At 43.8% G+C, this 27,698-nt stretch overlaps 1 protein-coding gene across 1 annotated transcript; it reads right to left on the bottom strand.

The window, feature by feature from the left end:
• Positions 1–195: 195 nt before the first annotated feature.
• tnfrsf21 (tumor necrosis factor receptor superfamily, member 21) lies at positions 196–22,860 on the bottom strand. Its single transcript, XM_035423264.1, has 6 exons — positions 22,440–22,860; positions 15,480–16,149; positions 12,823–13,356; positions 6,412–6,677; positions 2,129–2,345; positions 196–499 (listed from the first exon to the last, which is right to left on the bottom strand). The coding sequence occupies exons 1-6, from the start codon at positions 22,476–22,478 to the stop codon at positions 270–272; spliced, it is 1,956 nt and encodes a 651-aa protein (XP_035279155.1). The 5' UTR covers positions 22,479–22,860; the 3' UTR covers positions 196–269.
• Between the last annotated feature and the right edge of the window lie 4,838 nt (positions 22,861–27,698).

Below are 27,698 nucleotides of genomic sequence, written 5' to 3'. Positions count from 1 at the left end.
ACCCACCCAGCCCTCCGCCCCAGTCCGGCTCACTCCCCATCCCCCCCAACCCCCCCAACCCATCGCCCTGGTCCAACTCCAGCCCCCCCCCCCCCCCCACCCCTTACCCCCCCCCAACCCTTCGACCTGGTCCGGCTCCCCCTCACCCCCCCCCCCCCCCACAACCCCTTACCCCCCCAACCCATTGCCCTGGTCCAGCTCCCCCCCACCCCCCCCCTCCACTGCCTGGCCGGCGTGTGGGGACAGTGGTCTGAAAGAGTCTCCCTGCGCTACAGCAGGTCCGGCAGGTGGCTGTACACGGAGTCCAGGAGCGTCTGGCTGGCCTCCTGGCTCTTGACCCCGGCGATCTCGAACAGCCGGTCCAGCTTGTCCTCGGCCAGGGGGATCCGCTCGATGACCAGCAGCTCCTCGGGGTTCAGGATGTGCAGCATGTCGTCGAAGATGGGCTGCAGGTCGCAGGGGTCCAGGCGAACCTGCCGCAGTACCGTGTCCTTTTTCTCTGCGAAGAGGCGGAGGGGGAAGCGCTGCATAAACCCAACTGAAGCCCTTAAAAAAAACTGCTTTACTGTTATTTAAACGTCCACTGTACTCCCAGTGCGTGTGTGTGTGTGTGTGTATCTGGGGCGACGTAGCTCAGGAGGTAAGAGCGGTTGTCTGGCAGTCGGAGGGCTGCTGGTTCGATCCCCACCCTGGGCATGTGGAAGTGTCCCTGAGCAAGACACCTAACCCCTAAGTGTCCTGGTGATTAAGAGGCATCAATTGTAAAGCGCTTTGGATAAAAGCGCTATATAAATGCAGTCCATTTACCACCCGTGTGTCTTTATACATAATAGTGCTTTGTGGTACTTTAAAATTAAATGCACCAGGCATCCATTAGAGGGCAGTAGATACCAAGACTTGTTGAAGCCAAAACAGCTACACTGTATTAATTTTTGTCCAGCATCAAACAAAATATCAAAAAAAGCAGCGAGAGAGATTTTTGAGCTACATCTCACGTCTGGGACTCATCACAGATACTACATAGTGTATAAACTCTGAAAATATTGATATTTCTGAGATAGATTTGTCTAGGTTAAAAAAGATTGAAGAATTAACAAGCAGTAAAATCGCCAATGTTCTATACATAATTTGATTTTGCATCTGTTCTAATTGGACATTCTATTAACAACCGGTAATTTATGTTGAAATTAGAATGCATACAGCTGCACAAACAGTCATTTGACACAGTTTGAATGCTGGCTTTCTTGGGAGAGCTTTTGTTTCCAGGTTGTAACTACAAAAATATCCACTCGAGATAACAAATTCATTGTAACAGGATTTTGAAGATACTTAAAACACAGGATTACGAGAGCTTTGGGGTGTTAAAAAATTGGTACACAAAGCTAGACAGAAGCTGATCATCTGCAAATGACAAACAGATGACAGATTCAAAACACTCAAATCATCTAATAGCAGAATTACTTGCTCAACTATGTTCAACCTGCAAAACACTGCAGGGTGTGTTAATAATGAGCCGACTTGATATGAGCTTTCAACATCAGAATTGTTGACAGTGGCTTCCCTTAAGAAAATGGAATTTACTGTGTACAATATGTGACTTTTCTTTCAAAATATAATGATAACATATTTCAAAGTAGTGTATTTTAATATAATACATGGCCATATCTAAAACTGGCAGTATTTTTTATATTTGCCAATGTACTAGGCAGTGTTGAAATATCTTGGAAATGTACGTATTTTATTTCAGGATACTATCAGTATATTGCATTTCAATGAGGGTTACTTTCTCTGATTAGACAGATGAGAACATAATAATATATTTCAAAATAGTTTATCTTTAAAATAATACATTAAAGTAAATGAAACTGGCAATACGTTTTATTCGCCCGTATATTACGCAATGTATTTTTCGTATATTACGTTTCAGAGGGGGTTACTTAGAGTGCAGGCCATTGAATTCAACACTGAGAGTGCACAGAGTGTAGCGGATGACAGAACACCATTGTGTGCTGGAGGGGGGGATGGGAAGTTCAGACCCCCTCCCGCCCCTCCCCCCCCCCCCCCCCCCCCCCCCCCCCCCCTCCCCCCAGCTTCCTGTAAAGGCAGGACGGCGGGGCCATGATCTCACCTTTGGTAATGAAAGAGCCGGTTCTGCTGAGGGCGGAGTCCTTGCTGGAGGTGGAGTCGCAGCGCAGCAGCGGTTCCGCCTCGTCGGCGAAGAAGCCCTTGGTCCGGTCCACGGGGGACCGCTCCGCCGCCGCAGCGCCTGGCGACTCCAGAGGCTTGTGGCTCGGGCTGAGGCATTGGGTTACATTCACAGAGGTCATCAGCTGGTTCAGATCGAACTGCGAAAAAACACAAAGAGGGGAAGGGGGAGGGATTCGGCATCACTGGAGGGGGATGTCACGCCCGAGAGCGCGCGCGGTTCGCCCCGAATTCATTGTGTCGACGGGACAACGGGGATCCCTTGTGAGGCGGCGGGGTTGACGTCGTACGGCGGACGACCTCGTAGCCTCGAACCTCCCACTCCACAGCCCCTTCCGATTCCTCTGTTCTGCGTCAGGGCCTTGCGCAAGAGGCGGAGGTCAAAGGCCTCTGTGACATCACAAGGGGGCAGAACCGACCGCCCACGTTCCGCTCCGGCCTCGTCCGCGTCGGCGCGCTGGTCACGCAACGCGCGGCGGAGTCAAAATGGCTTCTTTGTGTCCCGATAAGATAATGTTTGAGGACACTCGCGAGGGAGGGAGGGAAAAGTCAGGGGAGGACAGCTCGCTCGTTTATTTAGGGTAATTTAGGGCTGTGGATTTATCATGTTTACATTTGGCTGTGCAAAAATGCTGAAAGTATTCATCTCGTGTTTGCATTTTTGTGTTTGTGCCCGCGTGTGTGTGTGTGCGTGCGTGAGAGTGAGAGAGATAAAAAGAGAGAGAGACAGAAAGAGAGATTATGAAACCCACACTTATTATATAAAAGCTGGAGTATAAGATTTCATTAAGGTTAGAACATGCTAACAATGGTGAGACATATCACTGTATCACGGGGAAAATTCTCCCACAATCTGACCCAGAATGCTGTGGTTGAGAGCTCTCTCTCTCACCCCATCAGAAAGGGGGTAAGTGAACTAGAGAAAGGGTGAGATAGAGGGGGGGATCGAAAGCGAGAATGAGAGAGATAGAACTGGCCCCAAAAACCTGCAGTTCTATTGATTGCTAGAAGGTATGTGTCATCACAGTTGCCGGGACGATGGTGGAGCATGAGAAGACAGTGGGACCCACCGGCGGATTAGTCAGGGGAAATTCGAGCCCAGTCACGAATCCCGAAATTCCCGTGTGTCAGCGGTGACTCGTGAAGCAAGTAGCCGAGCCAAAGGTAGAGCAACTGCCAAAAAATCGCTAATGACACAGAAGCCCCCGACCGGAGGCGCAAATCAGACGGAAGTCTGGTGAGCTGAGCTTGGGGGAGAAATATAAGAAATATAAAGAAAAATAAAGAACGTGAACGGAAGCTTTCCATCTGGCTACAGAGCGCGAATTAGTCAGTTAGTCACTGACCACTTTCTTAGCACCCGCAGGCCAACAGGCTGACTGAGACGATAAGCAGAGAAGCCATCCGAAAATGTGTGAAATCTCTGGGATGGGGCTTGGGCTGTGGGTTTTGGGGTGGAAGAAAAGAGACCCCAGACTGAAGCTGTGGCCCAATATCACAATGTCCGTCTCTGAGTTTGGTACGTACCCCGCCCTGGTCTAACACAGAGGAGGGTGAACCCCCCCCCACCCCCACCCCACACCTCCTGTGTGCTTTCAAACCCTCACTGACGTCAGTTTTTTTTTTTTTTAAACGAGCACAGCCAAAGCATAGCATATCAGCTGGAGATCCCAAAGAGATTATCGCCCTCCCGCCGCCTGTGGTCCGGACACCTGCGGCTGGGGCAGGACCGAAATAACCCAGGCGGGGCGATGGGCTCCAAGCCCTCTCTTAAAATCTGTAAACAAGCCGGTTTGGACTGCTCCACGTCCCCCTCCCCAGCCGCTAAACCCGGTTTATGGACCGAGCCGCCGGCTTCGCTCCACAAAATGTCAACTTCCAGATGCATGCAATGAAAGACCCCCCCAGCCTGGGGCCTCTAGTGGCGCAGCCCGCAGAGCGCTAACCACATGCTCAATGCGAGCCGCGACGTCGGCGGTTTGAATCCAACCGCCGACCTTTGTCGCATGTCTCTCCCTCTCTCTCTCTCCTCCTAATTCTTCCTGCCTCTCTACACTGTTCTATTAAATAAAGGAAAAAAAACATATTTAAAAAAAAAGAAAGCCCGCTGCTTTACAAGAAAGGAACTGACTTTTTAAGGTTTTGACCACTTCTTGCAGCCCATTGTAAATAATGAGCCCCATAAGCCTCCAGCGCTTATGGGGTTGATTTAGCACCATCAGTGTCAGTATTGGCACCACATGAATTGTTGTCCCAGCTAACATAATGCGTTAAATTATTATTTATTATCTTTTTTGAGGATTGTCCTGATAGTCTGAACTCAGGCTATAATTAAATGAAACGCACTGCGTGACTGCATAATTGCTCTGCTCACTGCATAATCTGAGACCTAAATTGATCAGAGCTCCGTTCAAGGATGAGCATTTTTGATGCGTGAGCGGCGTGTACTTTTACGCACATTTGGGCTTCTCAAAGCGAGCTCTGTTAAATCTAGATCCTGACCCTCCTCCTCCTTCTGCCAAAGATGCAAAGCAGCCTGTGAACAGAGCTCCTGCTTTCGGTCAGAGGAGAAACACTAAAGCTCTTTAAAATGGCGCTTTTGCCACGAATAGGTCCGTAATCGTATGTTTTACTGTAATTTAACATTACAGTAAAAAGCGGAAAAAATAAAAATAAAAAAATAGGTCCAGATTGATCCACTGCACAGGGCCCACATCCAGAACCAAGGACACAATCTGAAGAGGTTGATACTGAAGAGTTGGTCTATATTACTTTTTCAGTGAAGCCCACTAATTTACTCAATAGCCGGTGACTTTTTGAAAGAATAATTCTTTCTGTAAAATGAGACTGTTGCCACATACAAAATGGAGAGTGGTTTCCTCCATGGTTTCAAGTGTCCGTTAAGTCGCCAGAGAGAATTCTGAGAAAAAGCATATTTTTCCTGCAGAAGAAAATTCCAATACATCCATTACCTCCCATTAAAAGCGTGTGGCTTGCAGCATCAACAGTACAGAGAATCTCTAAGACAACTTCCAAAATTACAGCATTCAGAATGGTCAATTATGCGTTTACGGTTTTAAAAAATGATCCTCAAACATCTCATTTTCAGAGTTCAACTTATAGGCACAAACAATATATGCTTGCTCCAAAGCCAAGCCAAGGAAGAGTAAAACACTTGCCTGAGATGAAAATAAGAGGGTCAAAATGGGGGTATGTAAAATCTAATATGGTATAATACAGAGACTAGAACTAAAGCACATCCTGTTCTCTGGAAAGCACTTGCTGTCTTCACAGTATAATTGATAGCCTGGGGTACAGGTAGCTTTACAGCAATCAACTAAGAGTCTACAGTTACTGTTCAAGTAAGGAAATTATTAAATGGTGCAGACAAGCAAAAGTACCATGCAGCACTGTGGAGATTTATGTGGATGTCACTGTGCCTCCATTATAAGGATCGAAAACCATTTAGCGGTAATATTTAACCTTGAAGGGATGAGGATGTAGAAATGTAACCAGATAGCCATCTAGATGGGGGACATAGTTACGTAATGAACATTAGTGGGAGATGATGAATGATCACGTCTCTTTCCTGCCTGTTCGTCCCTGACCTTTGCACTCAGGGATGAGGACAGAATTAGCCACCGCACCACCAGAAACGCAATCCACCCCCATGTGCCATGTCTGCCCAACGACTGGGCACGTGTGTGTGTGTGTGTCTGTCTGTGTGCATGTGTTTGCTTCTGCATATGCCTGTGTGTGCATATCTTTGTGTGTGTGTGTGCATATGTGTGTGTGTGTGCCTGTCTGCGACTGTGTGTGCATGCCTGCCTGCAGGCACCTTCATTTGTCGCATATTTCTGTGTGCGTGCCTGCAGGAAATGGTTGTGTGTTGTGTGCGTGTTCACGTGTCAGCTTCTATATGTGAGCATAGACACGTGTGAATGTGTCAGTGCCTGCAGGCGTGTCCGTGTGTGTACGCATGTGCCTGCTTGTGTTTGTCCGTGTGTGTGTGTGTGTGTGTATGTATGTATGTGTATGTGCATGTGGACCTGCGTGTGTGTGTATGTGCGTGTGTATGCGCATGCATACCGCGTATCCACTCAGCATGTAACGGTTGCGCGATATCCTATTTAACGTTCGATGACCGAGAGGAAGTGAAAAGCGCACAACGACGACGGCGACGGCGAAGGCGAATCGACGGCTCACCTGAGGATTGTCTTCCATCACGCAGCGGATCTTCTCCACCACGTCGATGCGCCGCTGCCGGTGCAGGGCGCCGATGAGCTTGGCCAGGTTGGCGTCGCCGTCGCGGATGGTCCAGTGCTGGAAGGCGGCGTAGGCCCGCTCGTGGTCCGCCGAGTAGCCGTTGGAGAAGGCCGCCACCTCGCGCTCGGTGGCGTTGGCCAGGTACTGGTACATCTCGATCCACTGGCTGCCGATCTGTGCGGCCACCAGCTTCAGGATATCCACGCCTGTAGTAATATAACCACAACGGTATCGTCTATAAATACGGTGTAGCACAAGGAAGAAACTTAAGATGGCTTTTGGGCAATAACCACCACATGGCAGACGGCGGCACTGGGGTCATCTTACATGTTACTCAAAGTTGACATTTCCAGCCAAGTTAATCATTTAACTCGAGTTCCCTTATTGACCTGTTGGCTCGGCCATATTTTCTTGACCAAGCACCATCAAAAATAGCAAGAGTTACGAAAGAACGATAAGAAAAAATAGGTAAATTTCCCTCTGAGTGACATCCTGCCCTGTCCCTTCTGATGAACTAATTTTGGATGCAACTTTTGGAGGGGAAACTGGGGACTTTTCGCTCTGAAGTGCTGCCAATCCTCCTTTGGGGGGTTTCCAATCTGGGACTGTCTGTTGCTGATGACATCCAGAGGCTTTTATTTCAATGCTGAAAGCCATAGATGAGGTTACAGTGGCCTGTGCTGCGTTACTACAATGGCTAAGAAAGCCTTTCTGGAGCCTAGCTTTCGTGCTTCTATTATACACAGCAAAGAGGTATTTCTATACAGGATTGCTTTATGATGTTTACGCTATAAATAGGTCGAATGGTCACGTGCTTTTGACCATCAGTGCCTCCGGGACATGTGTACTCTGGAGCATTACAAATTTGAACAGGGGCGTAACTAAATACTTTGTTTTTCCGCCGATCCGGTGTGTTCTCTTTTTGAAGCAGGGCCCTTCGCATACATATCATTGTCTCACTTCTAAAGGCAAATGTGATCATAATTCATACCTATATCACAATACTTCTCTTTTCTGAAATTATTGGCATAGACTATTTAGTAAATACATATTGTAAAAGCAATAGTATGACAGGTATTTGAACAAAAGGTGTAATTTCTACATACACATTGTTTTCTTGAAAAACATTTTTTTATTTTGTGCAGGCTTATTTTCAGTTTAAAGAACGCTTGCCCCGATAGTGCTGTTGTTGGGTGGTTGGGTTGTTTATTGTAACGTGACTAAACAGATGCAGATCCACTTGTCACGCTTCCACTGGCATTCAGAATATTCGCTTGAGGATATTCTACACCACAGCCTCCTGGCTGAATTTCGGGAGACCTGCCACACGGTGACCCCATGAGGGTAAATAGCAGAGATGCTTCTGATGAAATATCTCGCCGGCAAAATGACATCTTTACACATTCAGTCAAGCTGTCTATGCAGTGCGTTAGCACTACTGGTAATCACCATATATTTTCTACTTGTTATATTTTTGCCGCAGTCAGAAACACAAATAGCAGTTTCACATTTTAAAAAAAGTAAAGATAATTTGCTACTTTCACACAGCATTTCCCAAGAATATTATCCAACTATTATGAATTAAAATTGAATGTGCTTAAAGGTGTTATTGTATCACTCAGGGTAACATTACATGGTGACATTATAATTCGTTTTTTATTCTTGACTTACAAAGTGATAAATAGCAGGAGTGTTTTTTGGGTCGAGACCCAAAAATGGGTCATGGGAGCATATGTGGTGACTTAGTTTATCTGTCTTAAACTACTGGTTGTATTTTTTCCATAGACTGCGTTGTTGCTGTTCTCGTTGTTTAGTGTTAATCAGTTTAACCTTCAGGGTCCAAGTTGAACTATGCGGTTGTTCCCTGCACTTGGACCGGTACTTCTCTCTAGGGGTTTCGTCATACTTGTTCCTGGTTATGGATATACACTGTGTTGTACGTCGCTCTGGATAAGAGCGTCTGCCAAATGCCTGTAATGTAATAATGTAATGTAATATGAGGAGGGTCCCAGAATGAGTGTGTAGCCCACTAGGCCAAGCTGGTATTTGTATTTGACGGGTCCCTAAAAGGTACTACATTTCTCATTTCGGTCCTGATATTAAAAAGTGGTTATAATTTGGGTCCAGATATTAAAAAGTATTTCTAATTTCAGTCCTGATATTACAAAGTATTTCTAATTTGGGTCCTGATATTACAAAGTATTTCTAATTTGGGTCCTGATATTAAAAAGTGGTTATAAATTGGGTCCAGATTTTTAATAGTATTTATAATTTTGGTTCTGAAATATAAAAGTATTTATAATTTTGGTCCTGGTATTAAAAAGTATTTCTAATTTGGGTCCTGATATTACAAAGTATTTATAATTTGGGTCCTGATATTAAAAAAGTTTAAGAACCAGTGGGAATAACATCCCTGTACTGTTTGATTTGTTGACCTACATGCAAATTGATTATGACTGCAATGCCGCATTCAGTCATTTCCCAGCATCCATTGCACATGCAGAGCCGGGAGGGAAAAGGGGGTCACAAAACGGCTGCTCGTTAGTTAACGGTTGAGCTGCTCATGACTGTCCGTCGTTATCATTTTTCTAATAGCAACAGAAAAGTGTTTTTTTTTTTTTGTGGATCTATTAGAAATATTTTTGACATCTGCCATACAGTATGTTCTGAAATGTAACAGAAGACTTACATTCAAGTGACTAGCCGAAGATGAAAAAGAGACAGAGCAGCCGCAGCCGTGGAGACAGAAAATGGGCGACCGCTCTTACGTTACAATGCATCAGTTTGCACTGGCCGTGGAACGGGTTAAAATGTTAAAGCACACTGCCATGATCTGCAGAACAAACGTTTTTCTCTATACAGCTGCTGGCAGGGCGCCCCGTTTGGGCCTTTCTACAGGAGGCTCACCCTAATGTGCTCAGCCAATAGATTTTCATCTGAAGAACACACACGAGGCAGAAAAACCAGATGAAACAGGATCAAGTTGGCGCAGCCAAATGGCCTTAAGATAAGCCAGAATTTTTTTCCCCTCCATTTTCGTAATTCATTCTGTATTCCTGTAGGCTTAGGAAAAATGGGTGCTCTGTGCTGATGAAACATGATACATGCAAATAAGCTGCACTAAATATAGACCATTAGGTTGCAATTACATAATTTGGACATTGGAAGTTTTAAAGTACAAAAAAAAAAAGATTTTAAAAGCCACCACTATTTCCAAAAATTTAAATGCAAACCTCATCAAAATTGATCCAACATTACTACCAAAGTGTAAGCTACTGTAGTTTCTTTTTGCGCAAGTGCAAGTTCTAGGGAGGCATCCACTGACTGTCTGAACTGTGAGGAAATGTTGATCCTTGTTTATAGCTCAGGTCATCCATCTGCAGCAGGGAAATGGCACACAGAGCAGCAGGTGGTGAGGTCGGATTACCAGCTTAATTCATCTGGCCTCGTTGGAAAGCAGTTTTTTTTGTTTCAATTACCAGCCAATTAATTATTATTATTCTGCTTTTCATATCATGTGCTTTTCACATCAACATCCTAAGCCTATGTATCTGAGAAATCTGGAAGGAGACTGTTGTTTGTTGTTGTAGTCCATATTAATCAGGATTGGTGAAATGTTTTTTCATAACGGCACTGCTCTTAGTCAGCCACATGATGGACAGTTTTATGAGGAATCAGACAGTGCTCTCTATGTAAATGTGGGAATAGGTGTATGTTTCATTTAAACGTTGGGGAGACACACTGCTGGATCACCTAGTCTCATGTAGTCGAACGTAAAGTAGCTATACTAGTTAGCCTAGCAATTAATTCATATGTCTACCCCCAAACCTATGCTCATGAATGTGGTGCAAAATTTTGGTTGTCTACAACCGACAAAGCTTACTGCAAGACACAACCAACATAACGCATTCCCAAAAAAAGCACCAATGCTTTTAACTGAAAAATTCAGAGACCACCCCGTTTCTGAGAATATATGTGTTTTCACAGATAATAACCACCATGGAGTACCACCGTGGGAATTGCAAACAATGAGCCTCACAGGGTGGTTTGTTTTCCTTTGATCTCAGGTTATGTACGTTCTGTTTATCGTTCAAGGTGCTTCCTGGCCCCGTTTGAAAGAATTCGTAATTTATGTTTTTGCCATTCTATTCTTTATATATGTTTCTCGTGCCACGTCGTTCATTACCCTGGCTTTAGGTGGGCTAGTAAACGCGTGTGCTCGCCCTCAGGGTAGCTAATTATGCACCTTGAATTAATTACGGGAATCGTTTTGTTTCGTGTTTGCAGTAAATAGCTGCGTAAATTCTACCATAGTTGCGCGCTATGTCAGTTTGACAACCTCTGTGAAAAAACACTCAATAAATGCACTGCTACTTTGATGTCTAAAAACAGCTAAATTAACTATGAGGGGAAAAGGGGAGACAAACAAAACCGTAAAAAGAAATGATGTTTTTTATGTTAATGGAAAGCCTCCAAAGATTAATCTTACAAAGAGATTTTGATAACAGTAATTGATGGAGAGATCATGTTGTCTTTCTATGGCCGTGGGTTTTTGTTGGTGAACAGATAAGCCTAGGTTATTTGCAAGCCAGTTGCCTAGATACATATCGGAGGTTTAAATGAACATTTGTAAAATTATTAAAATAATCATATTACCATCCTTACTTTATATCATCATTTCCAAAGGGAGTTGACAAGTACTTAAATTACCTGCAGTCTGAAGTTTAAAATACAAGCCACTGCTATTGGCTGAACTTTAAATAAAAAGCTATTTCTGGCACACTCACAAAACAAGATACAACCAGAATGGTAAAGTTTGAGTGACGATTATTTCTTAAAGAGCAGGTTCCAGGAAACATCTTGTCTGGACTGTGAGTAAGCGTTTATAAAGCTCACTATCCCCTTTGAACATCCCCTTTGAACTTGCGTAGCAACCATTGTAGTGATCTCAGTTCTTCATTTCACAGGAAACCCGGACACCAAGACTGACAAACTGCCCGACTATGTGAGGCACCGCCCAGTCCACCCCCCCACCCCCCCTCCCTGCCTAGTTCCACACAAGAGCAAGTGTCTGATGATAAACCTGAGCGACTCTCGAGCCACAGAACCGGTATAATCTGGTTCAAACTGCACAGGGTTGGAACTCACAACCGGATATCTGAGGCTGACAGCGAGGCGCAGTCTCCTGCTGGAGTAGTGGGGCTTTGCTGCAGTAACCTAGCAGCAACCACCCTCCCCCCCCCCCCCCCCCCCCCCCCCTTTGCCATGGCGATCGGCTCACAGATGCTGCGGGAAAGCACCCTGCCGGTCCGACAGTACAGTCTGGGACCTGTAGATGTGGGAGCATCCAAAGACCAGGCCGCTGCCTCTTGTAGCTGTTCCACGTTCTCCAGAGAACCGTGTTCGTTTAGGCAGAATGGGTATGATGCTGGGTAGAATTACACGTGTAGGATGAACAGAGCTGATCTCTCCCATTCTGCCACACTGAAGATTACGCTAACTGAATATCAGCCACTGGTCTAATCCCAGTTTGACATACGCAGAGGTCACCGCAGTTAAGGGGGCCAAATCCCAAAAGCCTCAGACCAAGCGAGAGCCTTCTCTGTGAGGCTAGCCGGCGCCACACGGCTCCTCCCACAGCCAGTGCAGTGATGCATTACATTGCATTTCATTACAATACATTACATTACATTACAGGCATTTAGCAGATGCTCTTATCCAGAGCGATTTACACAAACCCGAGCGACTTTTCATATAGCATTTACATTGCGTCCATTTATACAGATCGATATACACTGAAGCAATGCAGGCTGTACCTTGCTCAAGCGTACAACGGCAGTGTTCTGCCCAGGAATCGAACCTGTGACCTTCAAGTTACCAGACCAGTTCCTTATTGTACTGCACTGACGCCAAGTCTGTGAATGGAGATCCGAACTGTAGATCCCCCAGCGCATACCACCTGGTGTAATATCAGTGGAGCGTAGTCACGAAGCACTGCCAGGCAGGAGAATCGGGTTTCCTCTGTCAATATCCTAACCTTTATGAGCCAAAAAAAAAAAATGGTTGAACTAAACCTAGATCAGTATTTCTGCTCTGAGCTGCTTTACAAATTCGGGACCAGATTACATTTGAAATGTTCTTCTACACCCCTGCGACCCTGGCCAGGATAAGCGGGTATAGATAATGGATGGATGGATGAATGTTCTTCTACACAGTGTATTACAGTCAGAGGAAAGGTTATGTCTGAGCTGTAGATAAACGAGGCCGCTGGCTAAATGGCAGAATAGCACAGACACAGCCCTGGGGGGGACGGTCTTTTTTTGTTCCTGCACGGGGACGGTGGGCACTCACCCTGGCCATTGGAGTAGTAGGTCCACCTCTCTTTGGCGTGCGTGGGGGCGGCGGGCTTCTTCTGGATGGCCTTCTCCACGATGCTGCTGGGGTCCTGGCGGGGGCCCTTCTTCAGCGTCCGCGAGCTCCTCTTCACGCTGCACACCACGATCACCACCAGCACCAGCAGCAGCAGCAGCACGATCATCCAGGGCAGGTGCTCGTTGATGTCAAAGCGCTTGTGCGCGCTCGGCCTGGGGGAGCCCCTGCGGGTGGGCCTGTAGGGGGCGCTCTGGGGCCTGCCCTCCGGCGGGGGGCCCGCCGCCTGCTTGCCGTCCGGCGGCCCGCTCTGGCGGTCGCGGGCGTGCTCGCCTTGCGTCCACAGGGGGTCGGCGGCGGGTTCGGGTTCGGCGGCGGCAGTGGCGGCGGCGGCGGCGATGGCGGCGGCCATGTTGGTCAAGTCTACTGTGCCACTGTCTGTGTTGCTTGGGAAAGTTCCTTTGCTGCTCAGCGACAGCTCTGAGTCCTTGACAACTGATGTGAAGTCAATGGTGTCTGACCCCAACACGGACACACACACACACACACACGCACAAGCACACACACAAAGAGACCAGGAGAGAGAGAGAAATGAGATGTCAGTTCAGACCAAAGATGGTTTAACCCAGACAGCAAAACAGAAAGAAGAAACAAAAAATTGAATCCTCTATTGAGCTGGCAAGAGTCAGTGAAAACCCCCCACGTTTCTCTATGCCAGCTGACTTCATAATCACACATGCAATGTGGGAATTTGACTGCTCATATCCAGCATCTTTTCAGCTACGATCAAACAACAATCCTAGAGATGGAAGTGTCCCTCACTCTCTCACCTGGGGTGACTTAGTTGATGCGCCAGTCTTAACGACTACTTGTATTTTTATTTATTTTTATTTTTCCATAGATTGCGTTGTTGCCGTTCTCGTTGTTAGTGTTAATCAGTTTAACCACCAGGGTCCAGGTTGAACTATGCGGTTGTTCCCTGTACTTGGACCGGTACTTCTCTCTAGGGGTTTCGTCATACTTGTTCCTGGTTATGGTTATACACTTTGTTGTACGTCGCTCTGGATAAGAGCGTCTGCCAAATGCCTGTAATGTAATGTAATGTAATGGGTGACAGACTGAATGACTCCCCCAAGGTAATGACAGTACCACGGTTCCACCACTAGATGGCTACCAGCCACTGAAAACTGCCTGACTGGTGTTCCCCGTTGCCTCAGTACAGTGAAACAATACATATTTTACATGTGTCAAAACATGAAGTAACTATTATTTTTCCCCTTTAATGATTTAACAATTCTGACATATTAACCGCAAAAAAATATTACTGTACTTAAGTACTCCAAACAGCAATCAGTGATGTCAGAACTCACAAAAAGAACAGTAGCTTTTCAAGTATAGTCTTTCAAAACTAGGCCTCTTTTTTTAACAGTTAGCTGGCTTTGTGCATTGCACTCAGTGATACCATTGAGAAAGGGATTCAATGGAAACTCCAGCACTGAGAGATCCACACGGAGCATGTCACGCCCTCTCGTCTGTCCGACTGAAAGAAAGGCCTAATTTGTACGAACAATTCCAGCCGGGTGAGCGACAGTCAGTCGCTGGCTAACATAAATACCAGTGGAGCTAATGACCTGTTTTAGGGCTGTTGAGACAGAGCAGGGTAACCATGTTAACTGCACAGCGCTAGCAAAAATGCTGTTCTACGCCGCTCCTATAGCTTTATTTACATTTTCGTCGTCATGGAAGCCGTCGGCGCCAAAAAGTACTCATTTGTCTGAGCATCAAACTGAAGAAAATGTAAATGAATTCATTGAGATTAACAGTAATCTAAAGAGAGTCATGTTCGGTAGCTTCACATATGCATGAATTCATCAGTAAAAAATGGCAACGTCATTCAGCTAATTCACTCTAACAGCTGAGCCCATGAACATATAAAATTTTTAAATGGTAATTTGTTTGTTATCGTTAATAATAGTTTTATATTGTGCCTGTGTTTCACTGTAAACAAGCAATTATGCTCTTATAGTAATTTAGCAACAATAAGTGCTTTTGTCTATGAAATATCTCTGGGTGTTGGCAATAACCACAGACGGTTACATAAGCCTTGGCTGAGAATGCAAACAATCGCCACATACAAATACCACACTGTTCAGTCTCCATACGTAAGGCTCCCAGAACATTTGCCTTCCTTTCGCAAGTACGAAACCATGATAAAAGACAAAAGTTTTAAGTAGTTGAGCTTTTCCAATTTTCAAAGAAAAAAAAAAAACTACACAGTAAGATAATGATAAATCAACCCTCACAGAGTATGTATGGTCCCTGTTGGACTCATATGTACTCTGTCAGTGCTGAATTAACACTGGACGTTGGAAAGCCCACACTGCCCTTCAGTATTCTGTGAACCACGGTTGACAACTTTGATTTACATGTTCTGTTGGGTTTTGGCGGAAAAAAACTAGTGGGAAATTAAGTGGGAAATTGTTTCCCCCCAAAGTTCAGGTAATCAAAAAATGTAATTTATAATTTAATTAATTACGAATTTTTAATTAATATTTAATTACCAGACATTTGGCCATGTGTGTGGTAAAAACAGCAATAATCATTTCTCTTAGTGCACAGCTGCCGTTGCTCACGGTTACCTTCATACGTCACAACTGCTAAGGAAGCCTCGGCCGGCTCGGACGGCTCCGGGTTCGAGGGCGGGGTCGGGGGCAGGGTTGAGGGCGGGGCGGGGCCGGCGGCGGGCGGGGGCCCGCAGGTGTTGTCTGATTCCTTCGTGCCCCGGACCGTGAGCACCAGGCCCAGGGCCAGGCAGTCGGTGTGGGGCCTGCACTTGTCCACGGTGGAGGACGTGTCCGAGAAAGAACCCCGCACGCACGGCCTGCACTTGACGTCCTCCGACTCGCCGCCCGGCCTCCTCACCCCCGACCCCCTGCCGCACGGGGAGTGCGGCCTGCACCCGGTCTGGCTGGCGAAGGTGCCCGGCGGGCAGGCGCACTCGCGGTCCGTGGAGGCCGTGCACGCCTCCTTCTCCGCGAAGGGCGGGGCGCACGGCGGCCTGCAGCGGTGGCACTTGTCCATCCCGTTCTCCCGGCGCGTGAAGCCCCCGTCGGGGCAGCGGCTGCACTCCCGCACGGCCGTCCCGGTGCAGTGCCGGGACACGTAGGTGCCCGCCGGGCACTTGTCGCACATCAGCTGCCCGCCGGTTTCGGGGTCGGTGTGGCGGTACTGGAGGGCGGAGAGCGACTCGTTGGCGCCGCCGAGGGCCGCCGCCTGGGCAGGGACGTCGCCGACGAGCGCGAGCAGCAGCTACAAAAAGGGGGAAAAAAAGAAAAAAAAAACCAACAACAACAACAACAACATTGTTGTTCAGCTGTTGTAGTGCAATAACCCGAAGAAAACAGACTGTCTCTTTGTTGGAAACAATTCATATAAAAAAGCTCTTTCTGAGTAAATAATTAGGCTCCTGAAATGTAGTCACAATGAGGAGAACTTCAGAAACACAAACTGTTAAACATTTTTACAGAGCAGTGTCCTCTCTGGAAGGTGATTTTATATTCTTGAGGGATTATTCATTGCTACACTGGAAAATATGGACTCGTTGGGCATTGGCATGGACTACACACAAGCTCTAACACTGTCAGCTTCACAAAATGGAGCACTACGTAACAGCAGAGATGGCAGAGGTTGTATTGTGACTGATAGTGATTGATTACTGATTTACTGAGCATGGTGAGTTCCAGTGACAAAGCCTATTTCTGGGCAGAGAAATGAAATATCTTTTAAATGTTTATGACTTATCTATTTGTTGAGCAGTTGATACAAAGCAAGACAAGATATATTTTTCAAACTGTACAATAATAAATTAAAAAAACAAAGAAATTGGATGATTCACACTCATTTTCAAAAATGGCAACTGTAAATTCAGGTTATGCACCCATGATGGATAGTTTTGTCAAATCCGTCTCTATGTTTGTCTGTTTTCTTTTCTTCTTTTCTCCACAATGCCTTACTGATGCCATTAACAGCACATCATTCAATCATTTGGTCCAGTGATGGCGGTTTTATTACTCTACACAATGCTGCTTCACAGGAAATTGTTTTGGTTGGTTCTTACAGGTGGAAAGTCACCCAAAATGTGATTAAAAATTATAATGGTGAAGTTCTGCATTTTAAAAAAGGAAGATCAGCCATTTTACAGTATAAAATGTTTCAGAAGGCATTTGTGTATCCTTAACTGATTCTCTTATCTTCAAAACATAAAAAGAAACCCTCAACCAATCAGAACCATAATGCTAGGATCCACTCAAACATTGGCATCACCACAAAATGGAACATTACACATTTCAAGCATTAATACCCACAATCCTCTCTGGTTTCATCACATACGGTATGCCATTTCCTATTCACCACAGATCACATTTGTAAACAGATAATTAGGCTGAGACATCAGCAGCGTTTCACCTGACCAAAATGATTAAAACCAGAACAAGCTCCTCTAAAACCGTTTGATAACCAAAAGCTCAGGCACCAGACAGGTGACGAATGTGATAGCTAAAGAAAGGGAAACGTTATAGCCGCAGGAAAACCGATTTATCTGAAGCTTGAAATTTATTTGAATGGTTACAATATTCCAAAATGCTATATTAAGTACACCACAGATTGTTTTGTGTACAGTACATGAGCACTAAAAGACATAAATCCACACTGCAGAATCTACATGGTTTACTTTCAACAGTCTGTTTTCTGTCGATGTTCCATGTTAGTGTCTTTAGGACTACTCGATCACCAATTGTAAACTTGAAGCACCAACCTCATTTGGGCCAGAACTAATTTACACTTCAGTTCCACAAATAAGGTTCTATAAACATCACTTGTCTATAAAAAAACAACAGATTGGACAATTACTTTTTCATCATGCTGCTCCTTCCGAAATTGACATTGGACAGAACACTCATTAATTCATAATACAGTACATGTTGTATTCTGCATGCTATGCTTGTCAGTACCATACTAATTATATTATCGTTTATCAAAGAACGTAATTGAATATCAACAAGATTAAATTTTCATTACAGTGTAAGCAGAGGACCGATGACAGCAGATGACCTTCTTTTGACTTTTACTGTCAACCCAGCCTTTCAACAGAACAGAACATTGGTTTTTTTTTTTTTGTTAGTGCTTACAGCTTGATTGCGTCCTGTGGCAATGAAAAGCAATCCCCAAAATAAACCCAATCAGTCCCATGAACACCATTCACATCCACATCCAGAAAGAAATGGCTTCATAATGGTAGCCTGTTTCATTTCCTTTCATAATGGAGACTGGTTGCAACCGTGCCTGTTTTCTTACATTTTTGGTTGAAGTGCATGTTACCCACCCCACCCCCCCCCTTCCCCCCCACACACACCTCCCCCATACTATGTTGGAAGCATTAACCTACAATATTTACAGAGAACAAAATGTCACTGAATCAATTCCTGAGGACAGTGCTCTCTTAAATCGGAGAGGAAAACATTTATGCAATTTCAATGGATTCCAATACCTTCAGTATGCAACAGAAAGCTACAATGTTCTAATTTTCCATGAGGGTTTCGCTCCACAACAAGTACTTAAAGCCCTCCTTGTCACCCATAATCCCTGATGGTGTTAAAATTCTCGGTACACCCCATCCCATTTAAACTTACTCCCAGCTTGTTCCTCGTGAGGTGATTGTGACACTTTCAGCACTGGGGGTGTCTCAACTCTACTAAACATGAATAACAATTAGTCAAAGTTGGGCTTTCCTACAAAGCTGCCATCACAAACAACACCGCAAAGCATGATGGGACACTGAATTAAAAAAACTGGGTTAAAAATTTGTTTTACTCTTATTTAACAGGGTTTTATAAGGTCAGTTCTTTGAATTCACTGCTACAGCTATACGCTTTGCTATGCGACCTTAGTGAATGAATAACAGAAAACCAAGAATGAAACAGTTCAGAAACTTTATTGCTGAAATGCCAAGAATTAGATAGAGGAACACTGAAATTTGTATTGAGATTTAGCAACCTGAAAATGTACCATCTACACTAGAACTCTCTAGTGTAGAGAGTCTCCCTACACTAGAATACCACAGTTCACATTTTCAATAAAAAAGCGTTTCATTCCCTGCTTTCAGAATTACTCTACATGAAGGTACAGCTTTTGGTTCATGAAAATTTCCAATGATGCCCAGGAACAAATATACACATTTTTGATGTATCCGAGTTGAAACCCAGTAAAAACTCTCAAGACATGTCATGTGAGTATCCTGCCAAAAAGCGTCTGTACAGGAGAATTAGTTTTAACTGACACAAGTAACTCGGTGACATTCAATACGGCACCAAATTGCTGAGGATTTGGTATAGAGCTGAGGATTTGGTATAGAGCTGATATTGAGGAATAATGGTTTAGAGGTTCTCCTGCCAGTTCAGGGTCTGCTGCTGGCTTGTGTGCTTCACTAAGAAGATGCACTGTTACAAGGATCTGCCAGGCACAGTTCTCTGAAGTCTAGCAGCGATGACACAACAGGAGGAACTCTGTGTCCCCATGGAGACTATGAAGACATAATTTCATTCTGCATATTAAATTAACCAATAACCCGAAACATAGATCCCACTCCTCTCTTACACACAAACTCCCACGTACATACACACACACCATTCCTGAAATGCATCTTGACATTGCCAAAATCAAAGAACAGCAATTCATTCACAATGGCATTCAAATGCTCAGTTTTTTTAAACCAAGAACAAGACAATGCGTATTTTTTTTAACATGCAATCGCAAACAAATGAAGAGGACAGGACGGACTGAAACCCAGCCCCCAATCTGCCAATACAGCATTCTACCGCACCTGTGGGATTCTCAAGACTCAGCAAATCTGACTGCAGCCTTTACCACATTACAGCATTAGGTCCAAGATGGTACAATGAAGAAATGTACTACTAGAAATGAACACATAAAATATAATTTTACACCCCAAAATTTGTCCACCTTTGGGTTTCCTTTTGACATGGCTTGTAGTATTGGACAGACAGAAACTTCAGTCCGGAAGAACTGTACCAGTCACCAGTGAAAGAACAAGATGTTCTAAAAACTCCATGATTTTCCCTCAAAGTCTTTTGTTCATGAACTAAATCATACAGTGCATTTTGATTTATTAATATCTATATTCCCAAACAAGAGTTTTTTTTTTTTTTGTGAAGTAAGGTACAGTCATGTACCTCACAGTCCAATACTGAGTCGTGACTGTGCCAGCGCTGACATTGGCTCATAGTTCCACAGAACAGGGCTTAATTGGCCACAGTGTCACCAAGGAAGGAAGGCTTCAGTCATTTCCCACTCACACTGCTCAACAGCGACTCCTCTGGCCAATCATGTGCTTGCAGCCTGTGTGGCAGCAAAGCAAGATGTGCAGTCATCTAGCACAAAAGGCTACATGGCTAATTGCTAGCATGCACCCTTCCAAAGTGATGGAGTGTGGTGTAACAATGTGGTGTGATCGCCTCGCAAACAAGAATACAAATTCAAAATTTAAGAAATAAAGCAAAAAACATGTTGAATATTTCTTGAACAATAATTGCTATTGATATTGAAAGTAATGTGTAACAGTAATGCTTGAGAACAGTTACGTGCTGAGGTGAAACATTGTTTTTCAAAGGTTCAGTACACTGTCTACATCAGCAAATTTAAGCAAAATACACAATGGGTATATGAAACTATTGTTGAAATGTGATGCTGGGGAAGGACAGACGGTGATTTAGCTTGTGTATTTTTACATTTCCTGGCATCCTCCTAAAATAGCTGCTTGTACAGTACATGTGCAGAGTCATAGCAATGTCTCTGTCTACCAACGTTCAGCAACAACTGCTCAATTGCCATCGAACACCAGTGATTACCAACCAATGTTAGATCAAAGGTCACTGACCTTTCACCAAATCCAACCTCTCGCATGACCTCAGCGAATTTCAGAACATGTTCTAGTTTTGAAAGCCATCTCCGCAAGAGATGGATGACGGAACAAGGGTTTTCGTTGTCTTCGTTAGCAAACGGAGGAGCACCTGTTGCAAGGTGCCACCCTGGTAAACAACTGCAAGTTCCAATGAGCGAATTCAAATTCCGTGCCTGGAAGTCTGTTGCGCGTAATTCATTGACAATGTCTGGCGGGGTTGTCCTCTTAGCGGTGCAAAGCTAACAATAAAAACACACTGCGCGGTCCACAAAATGAGGGTGGGGGCGGGGGGCGGGGGGGCGGTGGGGGGGTTCTGTTAGTTAATTCAGCAGCTAATTCACCCTTCAGCTTCTCCCTTCAACCATGCTACCGGAACACCATTACATCATAGTGTGGTTAGTGTTTTAATGTTCACGTTTGCGTTTCTGGGGTTATTGTTTGGGTTTCGATTAGTCTTTCACGTGTAAAAGTATATTAATGTATTGCAGCAGGCAGGGACTAAATCAGAGAATGGAAAACATATGGGAACTAACCTTGGAAACAAAGACAGCAACAAATATATTCAGAATGTTTCACAGACAGAGATTTTACATAATTTAGTATTTTGAGTGGCAGCTAATCCAGGAGAGTTGGCAGTAGTTCAGTACAGGTAGTGCATTCTAGAATTTTGGTTTGAGTTCATATCTGTTGGATGCTGCTGTTGGATACTGTTGAGAACTGTTATTTGGTTATTTGGTATTTTTGTGAGGGGGGGGACAGTCTAATTGGCTTACAGAATATAAAATTTACAATTTTCTGAATGATCATATGACCTTGGTAAGCAAGTAATACAAGTGTATCCATTTGAATTAAAAAACATCAATAATCAACATTTATTTTGTTCATTAGAAACAAAAGAGCTAATGATATCGATCCATTTCATGGAATGCAGTCATTATCATTAACTACAGAGAGCAAAATACACATATTTTCCATACCAGCATAAAACATGCCATACCTCGTTTCAAAACAGTATTTTCCAGTGATCTTTCATAGCAACAAAAATAAATCTTGGTATAGTTTGCCTGTTCAGCGTGTGATATACCTGAATAAAATCATGCTGCAGTCTAGAGCCATGGGCCTGCATCATAACATGTGCAGTTTTTGTCCGCATTCCTTACACTTTTTTCAGGTAGCATCTGATGGCAATTCATATGCATGAACGGCCTTACAGTTATTACAGAAGACAAGCACGACATTATTACTGCAGACAACATACAGTGTAATTCCTATCAAAAGAAAATCAGAAGATAAAAAATGAAACAACTGATTGTTCCATTGTTCTCTCTCTCTCCCTCTCTCTCTCTCTCTCTCTCTCTCTCTAGTAAATTCAGGTTTGGAAATTGATGAGGAAAGAAATACATTAAAATCCCAGTGAAATTTCTGCAAACGAATGGGACTCGCCCACATCGCTCATCTATGCGAAGTCATGTTCAGATTCCAATTTAAAACAAATGCAAAAAATAGACACTGTCACTTTAAATCGCTCATAGGGAAACAAAAAACGAGGGGGAGCATACAATGTGGGTATAGTAATAATTGTATTCAGTTACATAATTAAAATCGTACACAAAACGTGTCTTACCGTCAGAGGTACATAGATCACTGACATTTTCCCAAGCATGTTCCAATATGATTAATGTAGCTTAAAATCGGCCCATTTCTATAACTGAGCTAATGAAGCATCCTGGTTGATAGGCGGCATCTCCCTCAAGAGGACACCCATATTACAATTACTAGCCTATTGCTCGCCTAATCTAAAACTGGTATTTCTTCCACCGGCAGTTTTTTAAAGTCACTGTCACGAAATGCACGGGTTTTAGATAGTACGGGATGAGAGCTTCGTTCTGGAAGAAAGGAAGAAATCCCATAGCGATGTTGTATTGAAGATTGAAATTTCGTCTCTGGTCGTCCAGGTTTCTTCACTCTCTCTGCAGCAACCCGCGAGCACTGACTGAGCACGGGGCGGATACAGTCGTCCGACGTCACCGACGATTTTTCAGCGCTGGCTGCTTGTTTATGCAGTTAGTCAGTATCCGGGAAGGAACACAGTGCTTGCGCAGAATTAGCAGATTCATTCTCCCTGTCGGTTATCTCGCTGTGAGACTCAGTTATTTAATAACTCTCTGCACTTCATTTTTGGCGTTTGAATTGTAGGGCAAGCGATTGATTGCTCATGTAGGTTTTTCATTTGCATAACTGATTTACTGTTTCAAACTGTGTTTTCTGTAATGATTGGTTCGTCCCAATCATTTATCTGAATAACACGACGACAGACCCACCGAAACATGAGACAATACATAAATAAATAAAAATATATAAGATAAGTTTAGATTTTAAAGAGCGGTGCGTCATCATGAGTTAGCATGAACTCTAAATTTTCCTCAGTCCATCCCTGTGTTAATCCGTGAGAGACTGACCCACTGATTTAAATAATGTTTAATCTGCATGTAGCCTATGCAACAGCAACCGTTTATTAACATCCAGTATACACGCCACCTCATTGCCACCGCGCATCAATCCGAAATTATGAAAAGGAGATTATAAGGATTTATACAGCTAAATAAACTTTTTTTTTAAATATATATATTATTATTTTATTTTTTCCCTTCATTTGGTATTTGCCACATTGGCCCTTACAACCTTAATGCTCAGATTTGTTGCTTAATTTGTTACTTCATGTGCCATCAGTTATAATGGCCTTGTTTCTTAATTTACTGACAGTTATAATAATTTTGCTACTTAGCAGTTATAACTGCCCGAACCCCTCGGTTTTGTCACTAACACGGAAAGCGAACGTAATCCGTGTGGCATGCTTTAGACAAAGTCCAGATATATCCGGCGCACCATCTGTCATGCACGTGTAGCCTGAGATAAAGGGATGAAACGGGGAAATGCCCTCACGTGGGATAAAAAGAAAAAAGGTCCCCACGTGCCCCCTGCTCTCTGCTGGATGAAACCGGGCAAGTGGGCTGGTGACTCAGGGGGGCCAAGAACGGGGCAAGCTGAGTCAGCCCAGTCTTGTGCATTTGAGCCGAAATATGTCATTCAACGTGAATATTCCCTCTTCCACTCAACAATTCCACGTTCCCGGTACAACTCACTTTATTATAAATGATTTATGCGCGTGACTTTGAAGATGTTTACAGATGAGTGAGACCCTTTCCCCTGGATCTGTCGTTTTGCTGAAATACAATTAGAGACTGCAAATAATGTATACAGTCTCTTTTTTATTCAAGTCTTGAAAAGGGTGGATCCTATAGCAGCTACTTAGAAAAATCTAGCATATTGACAACTGAAGCAGGGTTGAAGCCTGTTTGCAAGCACAAAAGTTAATATTGATAAATTGAGGCGTATTATGTTGTAATTTTAAAGTCCAGAAACAGAATATAATTATATTTAAAATTGATTTTCCATTTAAAAGAACAACAATAAGCAGGAAGCACAGATCTGTTTATTTTTAATGCAGACAAATATTGTACTCATGGCATGTAATTACTTGAATGCCTGCTCTGTATTGTAAATGTACTGAATTATGGAAACAACAACCAAATAAATTCTATCAGCGTTAAGGACAAAACAGTTTAACAACTTCAGCGTTTCCAAATCCCCTTAGTTTACTGTGTGAATGGTCATTAAGAGTAGACCTGGCTCTTTGCTCTCAACTGAATTTAAATGTCGCCCTCTGTTGGTAAACACTATTAGTTACATTATGATGGACTGGCAATATGCTTCAGCAATGTTCAAGCATTTTATTCCCTTTAGTTCCTTAATTTAAGGGATATTTTCAGGGATTCTATATTATTACGATCATGGACCACTCACTGTGAGAAAAAACATTTAGCTTTTTATTTTATTTTTATTCAGTAAATAAAAATATAACGAGAGTTCATCAGGCCATTTTGTGTGAACATATCCAGTATCAAATAACGGCTGTTGACGACTTGAGAATGAGTACTTATACGTACGTGTTGTGATATGAATTTTTGTCATTTATTTAAAAATACTTAAACTGTTCAGTTATCTCCAGTACATATTTTTGCCCTCAGAATAAAACAGATGTGAAGACTTACTTTTTCTGTGACATACTTCCAAAACAAAGCCTGCTAAAAGCCCACTTTCGTGACAGTTATTTTAACGTGGAGGGAATATTTGGGATTTTTAATGATTGTCTAACTGATTCATATTGTCAAGTTGCAGGAATTACTGATAATAATTGAATTGTTGAAATGTTGACAGCATTTATGGAATAGGCTATTTTTTTTAGTTCGTTCAGTGCTTTTTCAGTGCACAAAAGATGTTTTCAAGTATTTAGAACTAAAATGTGCAGGTACAAAGAAATCATTGTTTGCTGGATAGTTCACTGTATTTTTCTTTCTTTATTATTTTTTTTAAATAGAAAATGCCATTTTAAATTTGTAACACAAGGTGGCAGCCCAACACGCCAAAAAAAGGGAACTTTTTGTGCAATTTTTATCGGTTTTCATACACGTTGAGGTAGAGAAGTAAATTGAATGTACACTCTTCTGAAAGGACTGACTGGGAAATAATGACAAGGGAAAAAATTATCACACATAATGGCGATCAGGAAAAGGGTCGCGTCCGCCCCTGCTCTAGAGATAACTTACTTTGGGTCGGGAGCGCAAAACAGGAGTGCCAGATCATTAAAAAATAATTTTTTTTTGTTTTTGAAATTTGTTTGTTGGGGCGGCACGGTGGTGCAGTGGGTAGCACTGTCGCCTCACGGCAAGAAGGTTGTGGGTTCAAATCTCGGCTTGGGGACTTTCTGTGTGGAGTTTGCGTGTTCTCCCCCGTGTTCCCTCCACGTACTCCGGTTTCCTCCCACAGTCCAGAGACATGCAGGTAGGCTAATTGGAGACTCCAAATTGCCCATACGTATGAGTATATAAGTGTACAAGTGAATGGTGTGTGTGCCCTGCGATAGATTGACGGCCTGTCCAGAGTGTATTCCTGCCTCTCGGCCAATGCACACTGGGATAGGCTCCAGCATCCCTCGTGACCCTGCCCAGGATAAGCGGGTATAGATGATGGATGGATATTTGTTGATACAGAAAAAATTTTTTTTTTAAAAAGCCAAGAGAAATTCTGGGAGACTCCTGGCTGATCCAGAAGAGTTGGCAACCTTAGCTGCAGTCTGTGCGATAATAAGACGCGCTTGCCTGCAGTCTGGAGGCTATTTCACTCTGGCAGCACAGATGATGCACTACAGTGGGAAAGCTGGCATCCATGGGGGAGCAGGTGTAAATCACGACAGCTGGCTGTCTGCATGTGCCTGGAGCTTCACTGGGAGGTGCTGAAGCAGCGGTAACTCGCGGAAACCCTGGCAGGCTTTACTTGTACCCATTTTGGAATAAGAAATATTCTGCGACGGCTGAAAAACAACGTGCTTTCCGAATCAGACGACTCAGTTTTCAAGAAACAAGTATCGCCAGCACGCTAAATGACTTCGCAAATGAGGAAGCAGAGCCCCTAAAACATCAGCACGAGAGGCATCGGCGACGCCTCCTTTCACAAGACAACCAACTAGCCTGGAAAGTAGCCACAGTCTGCCGTTCTTGTTCCAATTAAATATTAAGCCCCAGATTCCAAGTGTCTGACAGTGCGAGATTGGTATGCGCTGTTCACAATGGAGGGAGTAACAGCTGATTTTGCAAAATGGCAAGTTAGTCCACATTATTGCACATTCGGAAGGGCTATACCTGCGGTGACTTGGGAACATTACACCATGCAGGTGAACCGACGAACGCAAGAGTGTTTTTTTTTAACTCACCAAGTGGAATTTGCCCCTCTGACTTAAAGTCATACCAAACTCAAGATGAATGGCATTCCTGGTCTCAGCTTTGGGTCCTAGACATGTAGGCACAGGCAACAGGAGATATTTTCTGGCTACTTGAGTGCTATCAGTATGTGTGAGTGAGTCATGAAAGCACTCCTAGACAAAATATGAAGTTATATATTTTTAAAAACAACTAACCATACAAACAACTGAATGCACTGTGACATTTAAACACCTACTCACTGGATATACAAATATGGCAGCTGTCTTAGTAAATGCATCGTTCAGGCAGAACAGAGAACATAGGCGATGCAAATGCTCTAGGGTATATCAGGAAATTCAAAAAGGAAACAGGCATGCATTCTATTTAGGCAATTTAGAAATTGTCAACAGTGATTCAACAGCAGGGTAAACAAATTTTTATGTAAATACAATCCACCACAGCAATGTTTACAAATCGGCTCCACGCAGTTCACACAAATGGACGATCAAGTGTTGCAAGCACCTAGGGAACCTTTATCACTAACTTAATCTCACAACTCTGGGGGGGGGGGGGGGCAGGGAGGACAGAGAGTTTGGACAATCCCAAGGGGCCCTGACTGAAAGGGGCCCTTCAAAAATTGTGGTATAATCATGCAGAGATGGGGTGATGTGGCCCAGTGTGAGATATTTTCATGAGGCCCCCAAAAAGAATATAATAGCAATAATATATTAATAATGTTTAATTGTTTTATTTACCAGCAAAGTACGGAATCCCATCAGACACCTATAAAACAGGTTACTAGCCTCCTTATAGGTGTTTGCTAGCTGTACACAAGCGAGGAGATCTGACGTAACCTGAGTAAAACACAACATTGCCTGTATTAAAACCCCACAAAATTCCGTAGCAGCGTCTGAGTCAATGCATGCTTCTTTTCCTGCATTGCACACACAGGCGCACCGGCGGTCGTCGGATGATCCACTCTGGCTCAGTCAGTACCGCAAGTCCGGGATGTCACAACTGCTGTTTATGGTCGGCAGTGTAGTCCTACGCTTTCCCGCTGGAGC

Source organism: Anguilla anguilla, chromosome 6 (assembly GCF_013347855.1).
Source record: "Anguilla anguilla isolate fAngAng1 chromosome 6, fAngAng1.pri, whole genome shotgun sequence".
In the NCBI taxonomy this organism is placed as follows: Eukaryota; Metazoa; Chordata; class Actinopteri; order Anguilliformes; family Anguillidae; genus Anguilla; species Anguilla anguilla.
This window is presented reverse-complemented; position numbering and strand designations above follow the sequence as displayed.